General features: G+C 40.4%; 1 protein-coding gene across 3 annotated transcripts; it reads right to left on the bottom strand.

The window, feature by feature from the left end:
- Positions 1–2,021: 2,021 nt before the first annotated feature.
- Positions 2,022–20,593, bottom strand: mvb12ba (multivesicular body subunit 12Ba). Of its 3 annotated transcripts, XM_086134941.1 has the most exons (11): positions 20,541–20,593; positions 20,371–20,436; positions 17,238–17,360; positions 16,949–17,056; positions 13,591–13,707; positions 11,493–11,620; positions 9,261–9,404; positions 6,731–6,825; positions 5,526–5,581; positions 4,315–4,374; positions 2,022–2,475 (listed from the first exon to the last, which is right to left on the bottom strand). In XM_086134941.1, exons 3-11 carry the CDS (start codon positions 17,346–17,348, stop codon positions 2,389–2,391), a joined length of 906 nt encoding a protein of 301 aa, XP_085991067.1. In that variant the 5' UTR covers positions 17,349–17,360; positions 20,371–20,436; positions 20,541–20,593; the 3' UTR covers positions 2,022–2,388. The 3 variants fall into 3 exon arrangements, with proteins under 3 accessions (XP_085991067.1, XP_085991066.1, XP_085991068.1); XM_086134940.1 differs by having other exon boundaries at positions 20,371–20,562; XM_086134942.1 differs by having other exon boundaries at positions 11,493–11,622; positions 13,611–13,707; positions 20,371–20,562.
- Positions 20,594–20,626: the final 33 nt, after the last annotated feature.

The following is a 20,626-nucleotide window of genomic DNA, read 5'->3' as shown; positions in this document are numbered from 1 at the left end:
GGGACATCGCTTAATGCAGTGGACAGCTTATGGTATCAGGTTAAGGGCGCATGAAAGGGTTAAAACAGAACTTTCACTTTGATGCTATTTTTTTTTTTGCATTTGTGATACCTAAAAAAACAATGGTTTCTGACTAAATAACAACAAAACATAAAAAACGTCACTTTCACAGCAAAACAGTTGATTGCAAGGTAAACACTGCAAGGATGCATGATCTATGCATGAAGTTTTCATTGAACATTGAACTTTATGTGTGTGTCTGCGTGCGTCTGTTCATCAATGATGACGGTGGGATTTCGTCTTTTTTTTTTTAAATTGAACATTTCTGTTGTAGAATTAATAATTAGAATTATTATTTGTTTTTTCCATGTTCTCACAACTACACTACTTCCGCACGTCACCTCGCAACATAAGATCGTCACGCCCCCTCACAATGTGCGCGACCAAGATCCGAGCATCCGATCCTAACATCTAGTGGTGATTTACCATACCGAAATCATTCCCCACAGTCTTGAAACTGACTGAGGAGGTGCGCGAAGCCCTTTATTAATGATTAAAAAGAAAAACAACATACTGGCATTACAGTAAATGACTTGGTTTTTGTAAACGTATTTTTACATTTTGGCACAAAATGAGTTTAGTTGCCCCCCCCCCCCCAAACCCTGAACGAACATGAACTTAACAAGTTTCTAGTTTTGGTAGTTTTTGGAGAAAATAAATCCTTGTGTCTGAAAAGTTGCTGAATCTAGCAACAGTCAAATGGAAGCAGTTGCGCAGAGCACCTGTTCTCATGGAATATTGTTGTCAGCGGCTTACTTATACAGTATACCCGCGTGTCACCCCTCAAGGCGGCTGGATAAACGGAGGAAAAATCTGCGTAACACGTCTCGTTTTATTAGAATTGGTAGGCGTCCAGTATAACACACACAGCATCCTTCAAAGTAAAACATGAAATAATTGAGAGCATATTTGTCTGTTCACAACAAATATGCACTTCGTTTGGTTGGTAGCAAAGGTGGGACGCTGTGCCAGCTCGAAGCAGAAAACCGCGACAGCTCATTGTTACCCTCAGGTACATACAGGTACCTTCGTGTTTAACCTGTTTGTGTCCACCCACAGCGCAGGGGGATACGAGAGTAAAACACATTTTCCAGTATAACTAACTTTTCCAGGATACAGTATTTTACTTTTTCTCTTATTTTTCGTAATTGGTAATTTTCCAGGTTTTACAGGATGCTTGTCCTGACTATTAGCAAAAATGTTCAACATTTCGTTACGCTTCACCTCCTATCAAAAGATTTACCACAATCACTATTTTTTTTAAATTATTTTCTGACATTATATTTTTTAATTGGGTTACACAAACACAAGAATTCCGAGGTGGGAGGGAGCAAAATCCTACTTCACGGTTTTTCAATTTTCGCACCCATTACTAATTAACCACAAAAACGAGGGACTAATGAAGATTATATCTATATCTACACACACACACACACACACACGTTGATTATTCTTCGAAACGTATTTTCCTTTCATCCCCAGTTCCAAAATCCCATCTACGTGCAAGCAGCAGCAGATGTGTGTGTGTGTGTGCGTACGTGCAGGGGGCTGAGAGACGATGCAGCTATCATGGACCGCCGCATACTTGCCCGTGTTACTCTACTTTTTGGGGGGTTTCTCTTTCGGCATTTGCTTTGTTATTTTTGGGGGGGGGGGGGGGGGGGAGTGGGAACCAATCCCCGTTGACATGGAAAACACAGAAAACATAATTTGCATGTTTTAAATATTTGGGGTTAAATTTCGAATCACCCCCCCCCCCCCTCTTATGCATTTTAATGGCAGTCATTTCGACACCTTTTTTGCTATTCGCTGGCCACCCCAGTGCCTGCAAATAGCAGAGGTCCACTGTCCTGCCGCTATTTAACAGGAGTTGACCGTAACTCCACATGAGACCGTGACTTATTGGGGACTGACATTGCGGTCCACGATTTGAAAATCAATCATCATCGCTCAACAGACAATAAAATCACAGTTCATTTATTTTAAGTCCATCACATGAAATGTGGTTATCTGTTATACATGAAAAAGACAAAACATATGTCAAGGTAAAATCATGAAATGTGTCTCCTTGGTTATTTTTACAAATGAGCTTACCTGTTCTATTTTAAACTTGCTTCAACTCAAGAGTGGTTCTCTTCACATCGAACTTCTATTTCTCAGTTAAAATGCTTCTCACTGCCATTTGATCAGCACAATGAAAAGATGGACCATAACAGGTTCTACAAATTCAGTGTTGCCACATTTTTTTCCCTCAATACAGTTCTGGATGAGTGGAGTGTATACGAGAAAGTCTAGTGGGGTGGCCATAAGTGATCTTGACCAGGTCCATCAGGCCTCAGAGCTCAGGGTTGTCCGAGTTGGACTGGGAGGGAGCCGTGCTGCAGCGCTGTGTTCAGTACGAAAACTGTAATCATACTGATAAAGAAATGTTTGTTAAAATTACAAGCTTATTCAAGAACACTCATGACATTTTATGTCCATTTTACTTATCCTTGTTGCATCATGGAGACACCATTAGGGCTGAGCAATTTCAAAAAAAAATGATTGAATTGGGACTTTTTCTGACAGATATTGTGCTTACGATTTGATCGGATTTTTTTCCAAATCAAGCTTTAGGGCAATTGTCACTTTGTGCAGTAACATTTACAAATCCATCCATCCATTTTTTTCCCCTGACCTTTCGGGTCATGGGTGTAGCAGCTTCAGCCGTAACTGAATTGGGAAAATGGATGGATGGATGGATGAAGTTGCAGCCACTTTGAAGTCAGATAACGTTTCTTCACCGTTTCCACGGGGGCTTCCTGAGGGTTAAGACTGGTCGTTTAAAAAAAAAAACACATTAGTGGTCAGAGACAGCCAGGTCATTAGCAGAGGGCGCTCCCATTGATCGCCCACAAATTATAATGAGGTCCAGGATGTGCCCTCTCCTGTGAGTCGGCTGTGTGAGGTGCTGCTCGGAATGCATTTGGCTAATACATTGCTGCTAATATAAGATAAGATATCCTTTATTTGTCCCACACTGGGGAAATTTATAGTCTACAGCAGCAAGATTGTGGGTAGAAAGAAGAAACAACAAACAAACACCGTTCAATTAAGTGCAATATAAATACAAATATGGATAAGGTGCTATTTACAATTGTTTTTCACATCATTTACTTATTTTTATTTTTTTTTTCCCAGCAGCCTGACAGCAGTCGGTAGGAACGAGCGTCGGTATCTCTCCTTCTTGCAGCGCGGGTGTAACAGTCTCTGGCTGAAGGAGTTACCTAGTGCATGTCAGGGCGGGCTGGAGTAGTAAAGCAAAACCTCAATGATTTTTCAGGGCTCCGCTAGTCCAATTCAGGCAAACGCCATGGACCATGTTGAATGTTCAATTCAGTCTATGCTGCAGGCTGCGCAATAAAAAAAATGGATGCCAGTAGTTTGTTGGACCCTACCCTCTAAAAGAATCTTAATAAAGAATCATTGAATCAAAAACCGTAATCCAACGAAGGAACCAGAAGCCTAACTGGAATAATCCAAATTCAAATGATGTCCAACCCAAGCCCGAATGAGGACAAACGCTATCGACAATGAATGAATGGATGGATGGATTGTAACTAAGTGCCATATTCTCCAATTTGTGATTAAATCAGTTTGTTCTTTGGCTTGCCTGTGCACTTTCAATGTATGGCATTTCTCCCGTAACAACTTTTTTTCCCCCAACAATTTTTGGGGGGGTCGACGCTTGTCGTCTGTCAGCATAATGTTGTGGGGACACATTACGGCTGATGAGCGGTCGCTGAGCGTCTATGCCTCACACCATCGACACGAATCAGCTGCTGGGCCGTGACCACCCGTCACCCGCCGTCTAATCAGTGAAGTGACTCAAACCGCGACATATATTATTTTGTCTTCACGCGGCGCTAGACTTATAACAGCCTCTATAGAGCAGGCAAGAGGAAATGTGCTAAAGTGTAGAATGCAGGCGAGGGTATAAGCAGAGTGGAAAGAACGCCCACATTGAAGGTGCGCTCCACCCAGAGTGTGTAACTGGTGGGAACATGCGCAAATGACCAGAATTAAATAGTTGAGAGAATGAGCACACCCAGAAAAGCCTTTTCTGACTTCAGCACAATGGACAATATGCCCCAATTAGCACATGGTATGTTTGCTAAACAAAAAAAAACGCAAGTAAAAATACACTTGATATGTGACCCGTCCATAAATGAACTTTCATGCTCCTAATCAAATCAATATGCTTTAAATACTCACTTCTTTCTCAATTTCAGCCAACGTTTTGATCGTAATACCAATGAGATCCATCTGCTGCAACTGAACGGGAAGATAATGTTTATTGAACAAGTCATCCAGTCATGTAAAATACTGTATCTCTACAAATAATGTCATTTTACGCATAATAATTGGAAATTTCTTGTTACCAACTACAGTCTGAACTCTGCTATATGATGTAACACACACACATGTATTTAGCATGTGCCTAACGTGTCCACTGCTCTGGTGTCTGAAAATAATAATAAATTTAGCCTCATTGGTCAAAAAAACCCAAACCATTCTTCCAAAGTCCTGCTATTTGTCTCTGTTCTCTCTCTTCAAGTGAACTTGGTTGCAGGACCAGACCCAGGGCAAGCTGGCAAATTAATTTTAATGTCTTCTACTTGTACACTATTTTCCAGACAGTGGAAGAGATGATTTCATAATCTTTTGAGATATTCTTAAATTCCTTCCTAAACCCATACACTGCAATAATCTTCTTTCTGAAGTACTCGGGCAGGTCGTTTGACCTCACCTGGTGTTGACGCTCTCCATTTATATTGTTCCCTTAGATTATTTGACAGTACTGTATTGTTAGAATTTATATTTGATATTTGTTAAAAAATGTTTGTATAGGCGGTCCTGATTTGTACACGATGAGTTTACACATAAATACAGCTTAATGTTTTTTCATTACCGTATTTTCCACACTAAAAGGCACACTGGATTTTTGAGGTGCACCTTCAATGAATGGCCTATTTTGTACGTTTTTTCATACATTGGGTATTATAGGACGCAATCTACAATGCATCCACTGGATGGAGCTACGCTCAAGGAAACGCCAACAGAACACTACACTACACCCTGATTTATATAGCGACGATCAGATGTCAGTATAACTTATTTAATGAAACAGCGACACAGTGCACGTAACCAACAGCAAGTTCTAACATTAATTCATTCACGTTGAACTCTCTTGCCGCTGCTCTATTTCCGCGTTCAACTGCGCAACCCGATCGCCTTAAGTTTGAACTCTGCGTTGTAAGCATGTCTCTAGCAAGGAGCCCTGTTGGGGTCGAAATATTACCGTAATGACCATACACAAAGGTGCATCAGATTTTAAGTTGCGCTGCCTTTTAGTGCGGAAAATACGGTACTAAATTACAGTACAACAATATGTAGATTTACTGAAAAGGATTCGAAAAACTTACATCTGATGAGGCACATGAAAACTTCTCAGAGATCATGAAGGGCACGCCGTCCATTGCTGAAAGACACAGATAAAGATATTCTATAGTCAGCTTTTGCAATAATACATCACAACTTTGTGTTAAGGAGTGAGTAAAATGAGTAGCGCCTGACCGATTAATCAGCCGGACTATTATATTGGCCGATTAAGGCCTTGAAAGAAAACAAATAAATCAAGAAATAAAATAAAGAATGAATTTTTTTTTTTTTTAAATCTGCAACATTTTTGCTGATTCAATGCTAATATATTACTTTAGAGTAAGCGCTGTTCAGCAGGAATGGGCAGGGAATAAAGGAAATGCATGGCTGACATTGTGTTATTCTGTGTGAATTGCATTGATATTAGTCCTCCCACATGCCCATTAAGACACAATGTCGCTAAGTTTATTTTGCCATCTATGTACAGTATCTGACCAGGTTTCTTCCTCAACAAGACCCCCACAGCCCAGACGGCCGCACCACGCCTGGTCAGGTTTCTGACATAATGGTGTCGATATATTGCCCAATTTATATCCTTTGGATGGATTCAAAATGAGATGTTTCCAGTCCCGGCGTGAACTTGATGCAAGTTATGAATTGTGACATGCACACGGTTTCAAAAGAAGAATGAAATAGACTCAGATCTAACTTTAATTTGACAGAGGATTTGAGTCTTACCTAAAATTTGAGCTGAGGGGTGGAAAATTTGCACATTTGCCTGTCTGAATAGAAAAGGGACTTCCCTTTTGGACCCAAGCTCTCACTCTGACCATGCTTGTCTTCTGAAAGACCTCTCGCTCTGTGACAATCTTTATTTAGCGCCCAGGAGTTTGCGATATAAAACCACTATAAAAGGCCAAAAACGATGCTGATTTTATAAATAAAGTCAAAATGGCAGACAACAGGACGTCTGCCATTTTGATCTGATTTTGAAGGTTTAGTATATAGCTCCAAAATACTTTTTTGTAGGTTTTGGGCTGTTCCACGTATCAGACCCAAACGACAACAGGAAAGCATTTCAATCACAATTAGCGGGAACAAGCACCACTATGACGCTCAAAGTGAATTCCCCAGTGGATAATCTTTTGGAGAAGTTAATCCGGAAAAAAATGACAAATATAATTTGCCCAGTGCAGAAAGACTGGGACAAATTCCAGTTTAAACTTTGGAGAGATGTTGAATATCAAACCAGAGATTGCGTAGAGGTTGGAATTTTGGTGCTCGTAATCTGGTCGAGTAGGATTTTTTCCTCTGAAACTGGCAGGGAGAGTCATGGAAAAATGCCTGTGGGCAAAAAAAGGAAAAAAATTTAAAAAACAACAACATGTAGTGTTATTTACTCTGTAGTGACTAAAACTCCATTGGTGTATTTAGCTACAGATACAGAAGTACCGCATTTTTCGGACTATAAGTCACACATTTTTTTTATTGTATTACTTAGCCTGCTACGACTACTCGGGTGCGACTTGTATCAATTAAAATTTGAACTCAGACTAACATCCAAAATTTAGAAGAGAAGAAAGAAGTAGTAGTATTAATCAAAGTGGTGGTCATGGCGGTGGTGGCAGCGGCGGTAGTAGTAGTCGTCGTCATTGTAGTAGAAGTTAGTAGTGGCAGAAGCAGTAGTAGTAGTAGTATCTGAAGCAATAGTAGCAGTAGTAGTCGTCATAGTAGGAGCAGTAGTAGTAGTTAGCAGTAGTAGCAGAAATAGTAGTAGCAGTTGTGTCTTGGTTGCGTGGTTTCCAGTCATTTGTGGGTTCATTTTTTTGGTGTGCAATGAGATTTCAGCTTCGATGTGTTCCTCACGCAAAAATTATTTCATCCATTGCTTTAAGAACCTCGAGTGCTGGCGTCAACCACATGCACACTTGCACTACTGAAATCACTGGTTCTCCTTTTAGCCAATCAGATTGGAGATTCCTCTTATTGGTTCAACCATTAGCACTTCTGATTGGTTCAGCTCTATGTGCGGCCGAAGCTTGATTTACGATGGAAGACGATATCGGACCATGAGTGAAAATAGAATTCATTTTGTGATTTCCTCGCTTGATTTTCTACTTTTGATGCATTATTTTCTATTTTTGTAGTTTCATTGAAGTAATCGTCAATTTACGTTTTTCAGAGGCGGTCATGAACGCCTTTCGAGTTGAATGGAAGGAGCGTAGCTCCATCTAGTGGATGCATTGTAGATTGCTTCTTATAATCCAGTGCGTCCAATATATGGAAAAAATTTAAAAATAGCCCATTCATTGAAGGTGCGCCTCATAATCCAATGCGCCTTTTAGTGCGGAAAATACAGTATATATACAAATATATATATACTAGAGCTGTCAGTTTAGCGCGTTTTTATTGGCATTAATTTAAATGAATTTTAACGGGATTCAATTTTTTCTCACGAGATTAACGCGGCAGACGTCACAGCGGATGTTACGTTGCTCTATAAATAAACCGGAAACAAAACAACAAGCGCGCTGCAGAAGCCAACGCCCATGTCTGTTTTGCCAGCGCGAGTCACCGAAAACGGATACTTAAAGTGTATATGAATGGAAAGTTTACTTTTAAAAAGTTGCCAGATAGTTCCAATGACAAGACCAAAGTTACCTGGATGTTTTGCAGTCGTAAACTGAGCTATCATCATAGCACAGCGAGTCTGAACTACCACTTAATGGCCAAGCACACAGCTGATGTGAGTACTCCGCCCCCTCGTCTAAGACAGACAGCTATGCAAGCCTGTCAACATTGTCCACAGCTCGACTCAAGCTGAAACGGACACGATTGTTACTTGTTTGGAACTATTTTGTGTGGAAGGTTACAGTGTTCCGTGTCCATATAAATAAAGCGGGTGGAGCCTCTCTGTGTTCGTCTGACAGCGACGGTGCGCTGAGGCATCTCGAGAGTTCAGCGGTGCAGTGGTAGCGACCTATCAAACACACTGAAAATAAAACGTCTCCAGTGTTGTCATCTAACCAAGTGTAGTCATCCGAAATGATGTCTACACAAAACTGTAGAGAGACTTCCGAGCAAGAAGGACCAACAGAATCAACATAGCCTGACTGCCGTGTTCAAAGCAAACTTGAGAAAAATGAAGTAAGCAACCATGGCTTAAATCCACTGAAGGCTGAGTACTAGTTTACCTTAGATGTGCACTTTATAATGTTATATTGCTCTGTTTTGATTCCATAAAAAGAGCTGTTAAAGCAGCTGTTGTGTGACAAAATATTTTTTTCACTGTTGTTGATGGACAATAATATTGTGTGAGAGATTATGTGTGAATAACTGCTCCAAGTGAAAAATGTTCATGTAAAATTGAAAATCGAAATTGTTATTACAGTAAATAATTACATTTTGCACATAGAAAACTGATTCATAATTCCATGTTGATGAGAGCATTAAAATAGGGGAAAAATAGGGCTAAAAAATATAAAAGGAAATTCAGAAACGATAAAAAATGCGTGAGTAATCACGATTAATTTTTAGTGAATTTGAGTTAATTATGACAGTTGCATTTTTAATTAGATTAAATACTTTAATCGTTTGACAGCTCTAATATATACACATACGTACACACACACACACACATGTAAACTTTATAGATATAATTTTTTTTCCCAAATGAACCGGTTGTGAGGAGTGTCCACAGTACATTGTAGAAAAACATGGAAAACCTTATATGAAGAAAAAAAAAATCAACATTAAGAGACAATTATGATTGTGCATACTTTGTCACTGAAGCTGGTGGGACAGGAGGTGAAGTGGAGAAAGAATTCACATTCTGGACATCAGTCACGACTGATGAGTGAGAGGAGTCTTGAGTTCGTGGCACGGTTCCCATACGATACCAGATACCCATATTGTTTAGCTCTCTGTCAAAAAATAAAAAAAATCATGGTTATGCATCCAATGCCAAAAATAAAAAGAGTTAAACCTAAAAAGCATGAACTGTTAGGAATTATTCACAACAACTTGAGAAATGTGTAATGTGCATTTATGATGCTTCGGGCCTGATTTACTAAAGGTCTGCCTGCACAGAAATGGCCACAAACTTGATAGTGGTCTCAAGCAGGTGAGAAACTAATAAGGCTGGATGATTAATCGAAATGTAATCGTGACTTCGATTTTTAAAATGTTATTGTAGAACAGTGGTGGCCAACCCACGGCTCGCGAGCCACATGCTGCTCTTTAGCTGGTTCAATGCGGCTTCCGGGCTTTCACATGACACGCGTTGAAAATCCCTCTGCGGTGGCTCTGCCATTCAAACTACGGCGTCATGTACAGTAGAATTTACAATGTCAGCCTATCATCAATCCCATTACTTGATTGACATACAGGGCAAATGAATCACCGCTCATGCGCAATCTACGGCACTAAGCGCAAAGATAGTCAGCGAATTACCTCTGATTTTCAGGCAGGGGCGCCCCATATGTCAATTGCGATCGACCGGGAGCCAGCGGACTGGTCCCAAGTCGACCGCAAGGGGTGGGAGGAGGAAATGGAGGCGAAAAAAACTGTGTCTGTGTGTTTAGATTTCGTTCATGTTCAGTGACGTTCCAGCTGTCATTCATCTCGGCGTGTGTGCGTGCATGCGTATATGCTTGCACGTCTGCGATTGGGTCGATCGCGGGTGGTTTGTCGCTTCAAAAGTCTTCGGTCAAATATGTAGCAAGCTGACCCCAAGTAATAAGTAACCACTGCAGCTCGCATGTAGACAGTGCCCGTTTCGAGTGGCAAAACGCAGTACAAACCAGATTTGGAGAGGATTGTTTAAGAGAAGGAATGTCAAAAGTCCCTGCACTAAGGCGTTAAACAACTGTCCTGGGCTGCTCCCTGGGCACTCTGGAGGAGGTGGGCAACAGGAGGATGCTCGCTAAACTAAAAGTTATGATGGACAGTCCCTCCCAACCCTTCCAGTCCGCCCTGACAGCACTGGGTAGCTCATTCAGCCAGAGACTGTTACACCCGCGCTGCAAGAAGGAGAGATAGCGCCGCTCATTCCTACCGACTGCTGTCAGGCTGCTGAATAAACATACGTGAAAAACCTGTAACCATTATAAATAGCACAGCCACCTTACGCTGTGTTTTCTATGCTATTGCTAATTTATTATATTTATTCTACTAATATATTGTTAATGCTTTATTTTATATTGCACTTACCGGTATATTGAACTGTGTACAGTTCTTTCCTGAAACAGTTATTTTGTGCAATGAAACACTTTAATTTTTCTCCCCCCCCCCCTCCCAATTTTGCTGCTGTAGACTGCAAATTTCCCCAGTGCGGGACAAATAAAGGTTATCTTATCTTAGCATGCATAGTAAGAGAAAAAAAAAGCAACCTCCCTGAACAGAACCCAGTTTCCAAAACAGTGGCAGACATACAAGAAAGCGTCTCAGATATGAAAAACTGGACAGTTTCATCCATCCATCTTCCGATCCGCTTAATCCTCACAAGGGCCGCGGGGGGTGCTGGAGCCAATCCCAGCTGTCTTCGGGCACTGGGCAGGGGACACCCTCAACCTGTTGCCAGCCAATCGCAGGGCACACACAGACACCTAGGGACAATTTAGTGTGTTCAATCAACCAGCCATGCCTGTTTTTGGAATGTGGGAGGACACCGGAGTACCTGGAAATAACCCACGGAGGCCGGGGAGAACATGCAAACTCCACACAGGGCAGCCAGAGCTGGAATTGAACCCGGTATCTCTCCACTGTGATATATACACACACACACACACACACACACACACACACACACACACACACACACATCGGTGGTTAGTGCGTCGATATCACAGTGGAGAGGTACCGGGTTATATATATATATATACACACACACACACACACACACACACACACACTAGAGTGTTTGTGGGGACTTATGTGTGTGTATTGATTAGTACAATTGCAATAAAACATTTTGTGAAAGAAAAGAAAAATCAAAAAACAAAGAAACAAACCCAATAAAGGTGAACTGTGGGGGAGCCTGCTTTGATCTTCCCAGGATACGAATATCACAGATGGCCGCCTCTGTAGAGTCTCGTGGAATAAACTTGATACAGAGTCGCCTCTTCCTGAATGCCTGTTCCTCTAAACGACAAAACATGAAAACAAATCAGATACCATCTTGATTTAAATTTTATATGAATCAAAAGAGACAATTTGGTCAAGGGTTAGATCACATCTACTCCTGACGACTTGATACGCCACTCTCAGCAACCTGACTCTTAAATCAAAACTTGCCGTGATAAATTCCAGTTTTAACATTGGCCCTGGTTTGTTATTTTATTTTCAATGGCCTCAAATATAAGTCGAATCCCTAGAAGAATTATTGCCAAACGGCATGGTGTTTTCATAAGCTTCTGATGTTGTGAAAGTACTTGGAATAAACCATGTTACTTGCAGAGCAAGCGTGTAAAGCTTATGCGATTATACCCGCCCAAAGCCTGCTTTAAAATGTTTCATGATACCACATTTGGCGTTTACTGTAAGACCACAGATACAAAAAGAATTAGACATAAATTTAAATAGAAGACATGTTTCATTTTAAAAACATCGCCAGTGCTAAAACTGAAGTCACTGTAAAATCTCAATGACTTGCGAACAAGAAATTAGCATTGACTTTGAGAATGATATTCATTGAAATAAAGAATAGTCACACAATAATCATAATAGAGTTAAAGTTAAAACGTACGTCATCTTATCACATGAAGTGTGTACTCCATGCACGCACGGAGCCACGCTGACCTTAAGAGGCCAATGTGACGACAGCAGGAAGAGACGGAATTTCTTTTAAAAAAAAATTATTTTACTGTTTTTTTAATTGATATTATTTGGGCAGTGATCGTTGCGACGCCCCTAATTTTCTAGAAATTTATTTGTATTATTTTTTTCCGAACATTGAATCGTATTTTGGGGGACCGAAGCATGTGCGAAAACTCACCAAATTTTGCACACTCATTGATAAATTGGATATTTTAAAGTACAGTGGTACCCTCTACTTCCGAACATCCCTTGTGCATCACCGTGTGGTACGGCACTTGCACCGTGTCCTGCAGAAAGATTCTGCAGCGCATTGTGAGAGCAGCTGAGAAGATCATTGGTGTCGCTTTTCCTCTACTTACGGACACTTACAACTCTCGTCTGACCCACCAAGCCACCCAGATAGCAGGTGACCCCACCCACCCGTCTCACAGCCTCTTTGAGCTGCTGCAGTCAGCGAGGAGACTGCAATGTCTCTCTGCTCAAACCAACAGGTTGAAGAACAGTTTATTCCACCAGGCGGTCAGGAGACTAAACTCCCTCCATGTTCTGCCCGCACCCCCCCCCCCCCCCCCCGTCTACCCCTGCCTACTGCCACAATCGGTGTCCCTCCCCCAGCATCTGACATCCGATTACTGCACTTAAAATAAGTCACTATGAATATGCAATAATCACAAGTGCCCTTAGTTGTCTGTTGTTTCTATTTGTTTATTTATTTTATTTTTATTTAAAATATTTATATATTTATGTCTTATGAAATTTTTACGTAAATTTTAGCTTTGTGTGTTCAATGCACCACATGTTTGCACTGTGGTTGAGAGAGGAAAGTAATTTCATCTGTGCTGTATGTTACACATAGAGCACATTTGACAATAGGGGTGTTCGCACGGCACACATTTGCTGTGGTGCTGCACCGATGTATTTTGTTGCGATATATTTTACACCGGAGCAAATTTTGTGTTCAATGACCCCCCCCCAACGAGATGATGGTATAACCCAAGAGGCAAGGTGCCGCAACAACTCTCAGTTTTTGCTATTGAAAATCATCCCCATTTTATGATGCTAGGACTACGTGTCTTCGTTTTTTTCAATGTAATACATTTGCACAAAAGTTCAAAACACCTAATTCACACTGTCGTTATGGCGTGTTGTGTGTAGAATTTTGAAGAAAACATTTTCATTAATTTTATTTTGGAATGGGACTGTGAAATGAAATGTGAAAAAAAAAAATGAAGCGCTGATGAATACTTTGCAGATGCACTGTATAGGTCTGTCCAGTCGGTACACATTACTCACTGCTTGAGGTGGCGACTTACGAGTGTCAACAGTCTCCTGGATTGGAATAAAGCCCACAGGCAGGGTGTCCTTTATATCAATCAGCTTCATGTCAACAAGAACATTCCCTAAATGGCTCTGTAAGAACAGGATAGGAATTATGGGTGGAAAAGTGAGAGAAGAGCAGATATTAGGTAATAGAACACATCTTATTTTTTTTATAAAACACTACTCCTCTGTTTATGAAAGAATAAAGTGGTCACAGAAATAAATTGAACTGCAAAAAAAAAAAAATAATATCCCTCCATTATCTGAACCGCTTTAACCTCATGAGGGTTGCGGGCATGCCGGTGCCTATCTCAGCTGACTTCAGGCAGAAGCAGAATACGCCCTGAACTGGTTGCCAGCCAATCCCTGGGCAAACAGCCATTCACATTCACAATCACACCTACGGACAATTTAGAGTCATCAATTAACCTACCGTGCATGTTTTTGGAATGTGGGAGGAATCCGGACTGCCCAGAGAAAACCCTCATGGGCACAGGGATAACATGAAAACTACATACAGGGGGTCTGGGCCCCAGAATCAAACCCTCGACCTATGTACTGTGAGACAGACATGCTAACCACCATGCCTCCCGAAAATAATAATGAAAATTAAATGAAATGCTTTTGAATCATCGTTCAACAGAAATATTAGGGTCCGGAATATATATACAGCAGGGGTGCCCATTAGGTCGATCCTGATCTACCGGTAGATCTAAGACAGGTCCCAAGTAGATCCGAGGAGTGTCGAGGGGGGGGGGGGGGGGGGGGGGACAACCTTCTGTGTGTCTTTGTACATGTTAGTAATATATTTTTTGTGTTAATATACACTGCACCCTAATCATCTTATCAGTCTCATTTTCACCAAAAAATATTTTAAAAATAAAATAAAGCAGGTAAATCTTAAATTTACGGTGGCGTGATTACGTTACCGGAAGTTGTTAGCGCTCAGCAGTTTGCAATTGCAGCTCGTGATCAGAGCTGTTGCGCTCTATCTTTTATCGTCATGATTCTCATTCAGAGTTTGCTTCGTGTACAATTCACCGAGGGCACGGACAAAGAATAGGAATCCAGGAGGGCCCAGGGAAGCACTTTAAAACGGTACGTGTGAGCTACGATGGTTAACAGGCTGCAAAAGTGCGTCGCATGCCTCCGTTTCAGGCTGTTTCTCATCATGGCGTGCGTGCGCGCGCGCGTGTGTGTGTGTGTGTGCACATACGCGCGCCGGTAAGGGTCGATCCCGGGAGGTTAGTTGATCGAAAAGTAGATCTTCGATCCAAAAAGTTTGGGCACCCCTGATATACAGTATATATATATTTTTTTTTAGACGAGTACAAGTACTCGAATAGTCACCAATACCAAGTATGTATCCCATTACTACTTCTGAAACATACCATATGTATTCCAACAATGACAGATAACTTGAAAGAATATGTACAATATGAAGAATATATTCCAATATGGGATTTTTCCTTAAAATTGCATGAAATTAATGGCAATTTTCTCTAAACATTTCCCCATGTTTTCATAAAATGCACATTTTGTATAAAACTAAACCAACAAACAAATAAATGAAACACTGCAAAAGTTTCAATCAAACTACAGTATGTGGCGGTACAACTTTGTTTCAAAGTATACAGTGAAGTACAAATAAGTCAATGTTTCAAGTAACATTAGGAAAACCTTTAACCACTACGATTGTAAGTTTGTGATCTTGTTCTGTCGTGGGGAACTGTTTAGATCAGGCCTGAGAATGGGTTTAAAGTACTAAAAATTAGTAGGGCCCAAACAACTAATTAGGCAGCCATATCGCTAATGTGTACACAACGAACAGTGAGATCTATATTTATTCTCAGAAATGGGCACTTTACCCTACTTTGCCAGTCCGTCCTTAATCCGCGACGTGGGCATCCTTCCATCATCGTCCCTCCGTCTTTATTCATAAAATAATCGGCCTGCATCCCTCGTCTCTCCACGTCCTTTTGACGCGCTTCCGTCCTTACATTTTTGTAGTTACATTAAAACAGTGACGTGCATTCAGGGGAGGCATCCTCCCCTGTCATCATGAGAGGAAAAAGAAACGAATTAATAAAATAAGTATTAAGATTTGTCCTCTGGACTATGATTTTGGTGTGGTTCTTAATGTATTTTGACAATTCTATAGTAATAATCGCAGAAGGTTGTGTATTTCCTGCCTAAATAAATGGAGTCTCCTTCAGACACAAGAGGTAATGCATGGACAGCCGATATGACATAAATCCACAGGGAAAATGCTTGCCTTGAGGCAGCCAGTACCTCTGCCTCAAGGAAGGCGGCGATAGTGAGCAGCCTAATAGCCTGCCACCAGCCAGGTCACGGTGAACCCGTGTGCAAAAAGTAAACAAAGTGTGCTGTGCGACTCTCCAAGCTGGCATTTCTCGCCCTGAAAATTGAAAATTTAATTTCCAAACTAAGAAAGCAGGAAAACATGAATTCTGAGAGACTGACGCCAGAACCAGGTTTGCTTCAACAACGTCGGGAAAAGACGGTAAACTACTCGTTCTTTTCAAAGGCAATGGTATGCACGAAAAGACTGGCTTTGTGGCTGTGCTGTAAAAAAAAAACGTCTTTTCTACTTTTCCTGCCTTTTATTCTCAACGAGTGAGATTGTGTGGACCCATGTAGGATTTTGTGACTTGTAAAACTGGACAAACATCTGCGTCCCGTGTTTGGAATGTTTTTTTTTTCCCCCCACCCACCGATGAGTCTTCCTCTTGATTGCGTTTCATCACTGGGGTAAACCATTCGTCTTATATTTGTTGGCGAAATTCTTAATCAATTTATCGTACCAATGACTGACTTCTATTTTTGTTTTTGTATAAAAAAAAAGTGTGACGAAAAGAATGACGAACGAATGAAATTAACAGTGGAACAATTATTATTATTTTTTCACTTAGAGATTTTCCCAAAAAACAGCAAACTGGAGCTTATATTAAATATTTCGCTTTTGTTGCTACCACGTTGTTGACCAGTGTGAAATCAATTGAAACAACTTAAGCTTTGAAAAGACCTAATAAATGTTTTTTGCAGCTCATAATTGTAATAAGGCTTATCTTTTTCGGCTTCATATTTTTCGTGCCTCACCAATCCCGAATCTCACCGCACGTCACTGCATTAAAATGGCATCTACACATTGATCAACTTTGCCGAGATGTGCCATAAGTCTCAGTTCTTCACTGAAGTCGGTCGGTCGGGAAAAAAAAGGAGCACCAACTAACAACCACACTAAAATTGTTATATGTGCCACGAATTGTAAATACATTTCATGCACATGAAGCAGGAGAGGTAAATTTACATTTTCCTTTGAGAATACCCTGGTGAAGCACAGGTACCGGGTCACCTTGGACTTGAAAAGTCCATCTTTCCACAGATCAGCGTCCAGACCATCAGTTGTTGTTGAAACCTAGAATCGACAGAGTAGTCCATTGATTAGCATGGTGGGAATACAAGTGTTAATTGGTGTGATTGGAGATGCTCCACGCAACTGTACACTGTATGAGCTGGATAAATGAGAATGCTGGTGATTAACTTTATTTATGACAATTACATTAGGGTACAAACAACCAAAAAGTAAAGGATCTTACAACATCATAACCAGTTGGTGCTCTGCTCCTGGAGGCTACGACACCAACTCCAGTGATTGGGTCCATGGGCATCTCTGGCAAAGCCTCAGAGAGGTCCCGAATCTCAGGCATTTCTGTTAAGTTCTGCAATCAAAAGATGGCAATTTTTCTTATTTAGAAAAACTGTAACCCACCATTTGATGAATTGCTTTAGTAATAATGACGTCGGGTGGTAAAATATTTTCCACATCCTGTTTGCTGAAAATTGTTGAAAACGTGCAAAGACTGAGCTCTATGTAGTACTATATTATGAGATATAGCGTTAAACTGTTTTTCGCCATTTTTTCCAGAAATATCTTTACTTTGATAAAGCCGTTTTTCTCAAATTGGGAGAGCCGCTGCCAGCTATTTTTGACCATTTTGACTCATTTTTGAAGGCCTGCAGAAAACGGAGCTCTGCAGCTACAGTATATAAGCATGGAAGCTTTAACCCTCTTCTTTCATCAGGAAAAAAAGGTACATTTCACCCTTTTACCATTCTTTAGTCAACAGCAGTTAAACATTGATTAAGTTTCTTGAAAATACTTGTTTCCAAGAAAAATTCGGAGAAAAATATATTTTGTGAAAGGATGCATTTCAAAGAACACTTTCACTTTGATGCTCTTTTTGGGGGATTTGTGATACCTCAAATATCTTAAACAATGCTTTCCTACTAAATAATAACAAACAACACAAAAAAAGGGCGGTTTGATTGCAAAATAACAGTTTCTTGCAAGATAAACACTGCACTGATGCATTACCTATGCATGACGTTTGCACGAACTTTTCAGGAACGTTGAACTTTGTGTGTGTGCGTGTGCGTGCGTGCGTGTGAGAGTGAGAGTGACTACATGCATGTGTGTGAATGTTCGTCAAAAGATAATAATAATGATGGGACTTGGTCATCTTTTTTTTAAATTTGAAAAAGCTTTGTTCTCACCACCACACTGCTTTCGCACGCCACCTCACGACATGGGATCGCGAGCCACACCCACTCTCACAATGTGTGGACCAAGATCTACACAAAGCCAATCCTGCCATCTAGTGGTGATTTATCATACTAAAATCATTCCCTCAGCCTTGACACAGACCGAGGTGGTGCACGAGGCCCTTCATTTATTTTTTAAAATAAAAAACACAACACACCCAAAACGTATTTTCATGCCTTTGCACTAAATTAAATGGTTTTTGCAAATGTAGTTTTACGTTTGGGCATTAAATGAATTAAGGAGGTATTAAAATTGTTTTCATTTTCACTTTATAAGACAAGTAGCTGAGCCTGAGAGCTCCCTGTTGCAAATGATCTATCTTGCCAAATACAACAGTAGTAGCTTGGTTTTATATTACATGATGTTACACTTCTTTTGTTTGTTTGTTCTTTTTAGTGGCAATGTAGTTAGCGTGACACAAACACACCCACAGACATGTCTCCTCCGCTGCACACAGCTCTGCTGCAGGCAGAGACAGAGCGGTGGGTTTGTCTTAGCTTGTTTGGAGGGAGAGGCAAGCCAAAAGGTACTTCTAAATAAGTCTGCCTTGCTGGACAAGCAAGCTTGTTCCCCTATAAAAAGCCGATAAATAACCATGTAAATCTTCTGTTGACCATTAGATAAATCAAATGTATTCAACAGAGGAATCTCCCATTCGATGATAATGTGCAATTCAACCAAACCGATGCTATTTGCATCACCAGGCAAATACATGAAAATAAATTTTTGTAAAGCGTCCTGCACATTGTCATGTATTGTGTTTCGAGTCAATGTTCACTTAGCAAACATGTCAGGGCTATAGTGCCTCTATTTGCTAATTTTCTGGTGAAAGCCCACAGAGTTTCAACACAAAAACTGACATGATAAAACCAGCTCTGAGATGGCCCAATACAAATAGAGTAGTTCAATGTGTATCATCAAATTTGGTGCTTCAAAAAAAAAAAAAAAAAAAGAGAGAAAAAAATATATATAGCTTTGATTTTATATTGAGAGTTTTATAAAATGCAATTGGCACTGATGTAGTGGAAGGTCCACATCGCTCTATAAGGCATTCATTAAAATACTATGAAAAAAACAACAAAAAAAACTTAAGAGTGTTATTGTGAGCCATAACCAGAGTGTATTTGTTTTCAACATTTCCAATATCTTGCAGAAAACCAAACTAAACGAAGTTACAGTATTTGGTTCTTTGACCTTCAGTTGTGTTAAAAATGTGTGTGTGTAAAATACACAACAAAAACGCCTATTCTTCCAGGTCATTTCCATTTTTGTTTAATTAATTATTTTATTTATTTTTTTTGCCAACGGAGACCGCTAGTAAGGATAAGCGGTGTCCAAAATGCATGGAAGGTATCTCCTACTTACATTATCCTTCCATCTGCAAAGTTGTGAAAAAAATGACTGGATTTAATTTGATATTTTACTTACTAATTTAATCCCACTTGCACATTTGTACAGGAGGACTTAGTAGGGTGTAGTTAAAGCGTCTCGTCGCTTGAATTTGCTCTGCCAAGGTGGCCCTTAAAAAATACATTTGTGAAGATCAGCTGTAAATCTGTAAATTATCTAAATGGACAGTTTGAGGGGTGGGGGTGCACCATGAAACAAACTGGTGCATCTTTGAGAACTAAACAAATATTTTGCCGTGCACCCCTGCTCATATTCATGTTTTCTTGCTTGTTTGTTTTTTGTAAGTTTTTTAATTTTTTATTTTTATAAATTACACTCTGGGAGGGTCAAGGCAAAGGCATTAATTTATTCATACAGTAATTTGGTACGTGTAAATTCTTCATCATAATGCAGAACTATTACTCAGATTTCCCTTCGTATTAACATTCGATAATTATTCTGTTATAATTGAACTCCGTTAAACATCAGGCTGAAAAGCTCGTTGGCTAGCGGAACGACAGGATAGAAACACAATCAGCAACAAGGCCCGACTGTCTAAAACTACCCTTCGGTCTAACATGTTCCTTGTGAGAGCAAAGAGCTGTACCCAGGATATACGACCACCAAATACATATCACGTTGGTTTCACGACCACCTTTTTGTGCTGCAAAGAATGCTAGTTAAATCCTAGGGCCAATAGCATTAGCATTGATAAGATGCAACGTTAGCTCACTCACCAATGACGACAAAATTGTATCCCAAGAGTATTTGTGTTCTCCTTTGTGTTATCACGCATGCCCTCTCTAAGCGTTGAGGAGAGATGTACGAACAGATGAAAAGAAAAGACTTAACAAGAATTTAGCATAGTGATTTTGTCATTTGCGATATGAACTCAGAAGAAGCAAACCTGGGAGACGCGTTATTATGAATCCGATTGGTATCTTGCCAGGCCACGCCCTTCTGCAATATGATTGGGTACTGCATCCAGACAGG

Source organism: Hippocampus guttulatus, chromosome 17 (assembly GCF_054856545.1).
Source record: "Hippocampus guttulatus isolate MCC_2025c chromosome 17, RoL_Hgut_1.0, whole genome shotgun sequence".
Lineage (NCBI taxonomy): Eukaryota > Metazoa > Chordata > Actinopteri > Syngnathiformes > Syngnathidae > Hippocampus > Hippocampus guttulatus.
This window is presented reverse-complemented; position numbering and strand designations above follow the sequence as displayed.